General features: G+C 41.3%; 1 protein-coding gene across 1 annotated transcript in view; it reads left to right on the forward strand.

The window, feature by feature from the left end:
- Nucleotides 1–6000, forward strand: part of nelfb (negative elongation factor complex member B) — a 98228-nt gene that overhangs the window by 50262 nt on the left and 41966 nt on the right. Inside the window, exon 8 of the mRNA XM_037679953.1 lies at nucleotides 2458–2553. Within this exon, the coding sequence (XP_037535881.1) occupies nucleotides 2458–2553 (96 nt within the window). The remainder of the gene's footprint in view (nucleotides 1–2457; nucleotides 2554–6000) is intronic.

Consider the following 6000-nt stretch of genomic DNA (forward strand, 5'->3'; position numbering starts at 1 on the left):
TGCCGTAGCCATACGTTTGGCTCTACATTCCACAGTTGTGAACCGAGGTGCACCAAAATCAGTATGCTCGATCATTATCCACCCCTTGAACAGGAAGGCATTATAAGTGGCCAATTGCCTCTACAGCGCCTCCTAGAATATTTTAAAACCTCAGCCCCAAGCCATTTTTTGACCGATAATTCTGAAACTCGATGAACATCTGTATCTTCTCAGGACCTATGAAAAGTCTCTTGGAGCCCAGGTCCAAAACCAACAGGAAGTTGGCCATTTTGGGTCAAAGGTTCATTTTTGGGCATTTCTAATTGCAAATTTTAACAAACTCCTCCTGGGAATTTTGAAGGATTGCCTTCAAACTTGGTTGATATGACCTTAAGACATTGGAAAGTAAAACTTATCTAAAACTTGCGTTTTCGTACATGTTAAAGGGGCATGGCCAGGCCTCAAAGTTTTGCTTCACGCCATACATTTCCAAACACTATAACTTTCACATTGAAAGACCAAAATGCACGAAACTTGACATAACTCATCCCTGTTGGATGCCGGACAATCCACTTGGTCATATTTTGACTTGATCAAAGCCCCCGCCCTGTCGGAACGGGAAGTCTCTTTTTTTTACTTGGAATGTTCTCTCTTTGACACCATTGATCCAATCAGGAGGATCCTGTGTTAGAAGACAGATAATATGGTCTGACTTGATTTAAAGCGCAAACCGTTTTTGCTTGAGGATGTGGGCGTGACGCCGTTGCTATATGTTTGGCTCTAAATTGTCATTAGTGAACACTTCTTGACACATTGGTATTGTTTTTTAACTTTTGACTCAAGTACGCCCCCTAGATTATTCCAACAGTTAGATTTCAATGAAATATCATCCAATATGTACCAGATTTATTGTGCCTGATCAGTGAGCACTTATAGACACATTGGTATTGTTCTTTAACATTTGACTCAAGTGCGTCTCCTACATTATTCCAACAGTTATATCTCAGTGATACATCATCCGATCGGAACCAGATTTTTTGTTCATAATCAGTGAGCACGTCTAGACGCATTGATATTGTGGTTTAATGTATGACTCAAGTGTGCCCCCTAGATTATTTAATCAGTTATATCTCTGTGAAATATCATCCGATCTAGACCATATTTTGGGTACGTCATTAGTGAGCACTTCTAAACACACTGGTATTGTTGTTTAACTTTTGACTCAAGTGCGCCCCCTAGATTATTCCAATAGTTAGATCTCAGTGAAAATATCATCCAATATGTACCAGATTTATTGTGCGTAATCAGTGAGCACTTATAGACACATTGGTATTGTTGTTTAACTTTTGACTCCAGTTCGCCCACTAGATAATTCCAACAGTTAGATCTCAGTAAACTATCATCCCATCTGAATCAGAATTTTTGTGTATAATCAGTGACCACATCTAGACACATTGATATTGTGGTTGAACATATGACTCAAGAGCACCCCCTACATTATTCAAAGAGTTATATCTAAGTGAAATATCATCCGATCTAGTCTAGATTTTTCGTACGTCATTAGTGTGCACTTCTACACACACACTGGTATTGTTGTTTAACTTTTGACTCCATTGCACCCCCTTGATTATTCCAACAGTTATATTTCAATAAAATATCATACAATATGTACCAGATTTATTGTGCGTGATCAGTGAGCACTTATAGACACATTGATATTGTTCTTTAACGTTTGACTCAAGTGCGCCCCCTAAATTATTCCAAGAGTTATATCTCAATGATACATCAACCAATCTGAACCTGTGTTTTGGTGCTTCATCAGTAAGCACTTGTAGACACATTGGTATTGTTGATTCATGACATCACTTAAGCCCCACCTACTCAGAGAAAAAAACTGTTGATTTTTGGATGACACTTCCAGCTTCTCCCTGTGTAAGATATTAGACTGAAACTTTGTTCACTAACTGTTGATTACCACACATGACATGTTGAAAAGCATAAAGGAAGTGCTTGTCAAACATTCGCAGCAAAACAGGAAGTCACCATAACTGGAAGTCATGTCTGGAAGGTCAGATTTCACCTATACTTGTAAGACCTGCAGCTGGACAAGTAACAACATGGACGAAAGGCGATGTCGAAGAGTCGGGAAATGCACCCCATGGTGAAAGTGTAGGGGCCTGGCACAAGAGCATTCACGATGGCGACTGGGTGGACTAGCTGGAGCTCCCGCGGTCGCCGTAAGGCTGGAGCGGCGCTTTGCTGCGAGGGCCTCCAATGCTGCTTGCAGCTTTAATTTTTAATTTTTATTCACAGCTCCACAGATTTCTCCTATTTAGGTTTTTGTATTTATGACAACTTTTTAAGTTTTTCATTTGTGTTTTAGTTGTTTTTCAGGCACAGTATGACTCAGGAGAACACTTACCAATTTCCCCAGTGTATTTGCGAGGTGTCAGAGCAGTTGTGTTTCTGTGTGAACAGGACAGTCCAGACCTGCTGCTGTTGCTGAGGATGCTGTCTCTGGGTCAAGGTGCCTGGGACATGATTGACAGCCAGGTCTTCAAAGAGCCACGTTTGGTGCGTATTCATTCAAATCTTCATTGTTTCTGTTTATTACTGTATTTTCCACCGTACACGTCGCACCACCTTATAAGTCGCATCAATCCAAATATGTCTAATAAAGTTGAAAAATTCATAAATACGTTGCTTCGCTGTATAAGTCACATCTATTATGCGGCACCGCTGACGCGTTTGTTACGCTTCACCGCTGACGACCTGGAAATGTGGGCCGGTGTTGTGCCAAAAATCGATTGGCTGCCAAATGGCAGCCGCGGGAGCGTGCACAGGTGGACTTTAACAAGAATTTAACAAGATTAACACTTAAAAACAATTATTTGTTTGCTCGACTTTATAGTAAAGGTGTGTCTCAGTTGAAGTTTTACTTAATAAAAGGACTTTAATGGTCAAATCAGCTGCAGTTCAAAAGTATTTGCTGCCTTGGTGCTCCGAGTACGCACAGAGGGAGGAAATCGGGCAGGAGGAATGCTGCGCATTTCTTCAAAATTTATCAAGATAAGCATCTAAAACAATTATTTGTTTGCTTGATGTTAAAGCAAAGGTGTGTCTCAGTTGGAACTTTTACTTTAAAAAATGCACTTCAATGGTCAAATCAGCTTCATTTCGCCGGGGCAGCGCAGCGAAATGAAGCTGATTTGATGGTTGCTCCATGCGAGCTCGACGAAGGTGGCAGGCTATGGCAAGCCGATTGTGTCATTAATAGCCACTTTTACCTATTAGTCAAGTCAAGTCAGATTTATTTATAGAGCACATTTAAAACAGAAACTGTTACCAAAGTGCTTAACAAAAATATCACATCATCAAATAAAAAGTAGCAAGATATATTTATAGCACATGGAATAAAAATATAAAACCAAAAACAATTAGAAACAATGAAATACTAAATCAGATCACGTTGTGTCAAAAGTCAAGGAAATAAAAACAAAAAGCATAAACTCAGTCAGAAACAATGAAATACTAAATCAGATCAGATGACCTTGTGTTAAATAGGAATAATAACAAAAGCATAAACAGAATCAGCATCATTGAAAAACTAGATCTAAATCCGATCACCCTGTGTTAAATGTCAGTGAGTACAGATGTGTTTTTAGGAGAGATTTAAAAGCAGAGACTGAGGTGGCCTGTCGAATGTTGATGGGCAGATTGTTCCAGAGTTTAGGGCCCACGACTGAAAACGCTCGATCTCCTCTGAGCTTCAGCTGGTTTTTGGTACGGCCAAAAGCAGCTGGTCTGATGATCTCAAAGCCCGAGAAGGATCATAAGGATGAAGAAGGTCAGAGAGATATGATGGTGCAAGGCCGTTAATGCACTTGAATGTCAGCAGGAGAATTTTAAAATCAACTCTGACACGTACAGGAAGCCAGTGAAAAGAGGACAGAACCAGAGTAATGTGCTCAAACCTGCGAGTTCCTGTTAGTAGCCGAGCTGCAGCATTTTGTACGAGCTGGAGACGTGAAAGTGAAGCCTGACTAACCCCAACATAAAGTGAGTTACAGTAGTCCAGCCGGGTTGTGATAAATGCATGGACTAGTTTTTCAAGGTCAGATCTGGACAGAACGGACTTAAGCTTTGATATCTGCCTTAGCTGAAATAAGCTTTTTTTGTAGAACAGAGTTGATCTGTTTATTAAACTTAAAGTCAGAGTCTAACACTACCCCGAGATTGGTAACCGACTGCTTTAGATGTGGCTGAAGGGAGTGCAGGTTTACAGGATCAGTGACAGTGGTAGAGCTTGGGTTAAACACAATGACCTCAGTCTTCTGATAATTAAAACTCAAGAAGTTTGCAGCCATCCAAGTCTTGATGTCATCAAGACATTTTAGCAAAGGGTGGATGGAGCATGAACTGTTTGGTTTTAAAGGCAGATAGATCTGAGAGTCATCGGCGTAACAGTGAAACGAAATACCAAGTTTCCTCAGGATTGACCCCAAGGGGAGAAGATACAATGAGAACAGAAGGGGTCCAAGAATGGAGCCTTGTGGGACCCCACAGGAAAGAGGGACAGAAGCAGAAAAATGATTGTCAAAGTTAACACAGAAACTCCTGTCACCCAGATACGAACGGAACCATTCTAGCGCCACCCCTGTAATCCCAACCCAGTGTTCTAGCCGTGACATAAGGATGCTGTGATCAACAGTGTCAAATGCAGCGGTAAGGTCGAGGAGTACCAGGATCACAGACTGACCAGTCATTCGCTAGCAGAATGTCATTACAGACCCTTACTAAAGCTGTCTCGCTGCTGTGCAGTTGTTTAAATCCTGACTGAAAAATCTCAAAAATTCCATTTACATTCAAAAACTTGGTTAGTTGACTAAAAACAATTTTCTCCAAGATTTTAGAAAGAAATGGAAGTTTTGAGATTGGCCTGAAGTTAGAACAAGCTGCAGGGTCAAGTCCGGGTTTTTTAATTAATGGAGTTACCACTGCATGTTTTAAAACATCAGGAACCACACCTGTAGCCAAACTGCTGTTAATAATGGCAAGAACAGAGGGTCCAGTTGACAGTAGAACCTGTTTAAAATATGCAGCAGGGATGGGATCAGCAGGGGAGCCTGAGGGTTTCATGTGACCAACGACCTCATTTAAAAATGAGAGGAGATGGGGTCAAAGTGACTGAAGACTGCTGAGCAGGGGACAAGAACTGAAGGGTCGGCTGTGGAGTGTGGAATTGATGACCTAATCGACTCAACCTTTTCAACAAAATGCCTGACAAACTTATTACAGGTGTTGACAGAGGCCTCAATGGTGGCAGACTGAGGCACGTTTAGAATGGTGTTAATGGTGCTGAAAAGAACGCGGGGGTTGTGACTGTTTGAGTTGATAATTTTTGAGAAATATTAGTTTTTCTCCTGTTTAACGGTGGTCTGACAGGCTTTCCAACATGTTTTTAACATCTCAAAAGACACCTGAAGTTTATCTTTTTTCCATCGACGTTCAGCTCTTCTGCACAGGTGTCTTGCCTCTCGTGTAGTCTCATTTACCCAAGGGTGGGGCATGCGTTTTCGATTCCTGAGCTTTAACGGGGCGACTGAGTCCAGGATCTGTACACAGGCCTCCTGATGCTGAGAAAGCAACTCCTTTGTAGTAAGACCTGCAGAGAGTTCAGAGTCTGAAACAGAATTACCAGCAAAGATGGAAGATAAGAGTGTGGTGGTGGAAGGGTTAAAAATCCTACAGGGCTTGGGTGTGGGGGGAGGTGCAGGTTCACAAATCAATGAGGTGTTGAATAAAACCGGTTTGTGATCGGAACAAACAGTGTCACCAATTTCTAAATCAGAAACAGACAAACCATGTGTTAAAACTAAGTCTAGAGTGTGGCCCTGCTGGTGAGTCGGACCAACAACACTCTGAACAAAGTTAAAGGACTGGATGAGGTCTAGAAAGTCCTGAGCTAAAGTATCCTGATGCATGCTCAATAATCCAGGTAGAAAAATCTAAAAAAGTTAA

The sequence above is a fragment of the Nematolebias whitei genome, chromosome 8 (assembly GCF_014905685.2).
Source record: "Nematolebias whitei isolate Nwh7 chromosome 8, NemWhi1, whole genome shotgun sequence".
In the NCBI taxonomy this organism is placed as follows: Eukaryota; Metazoa; Chordata; class Actinopteri; order Cyprinodontiformes; family Rivulidae; genus Nematolebias; species Nematolebias whitei.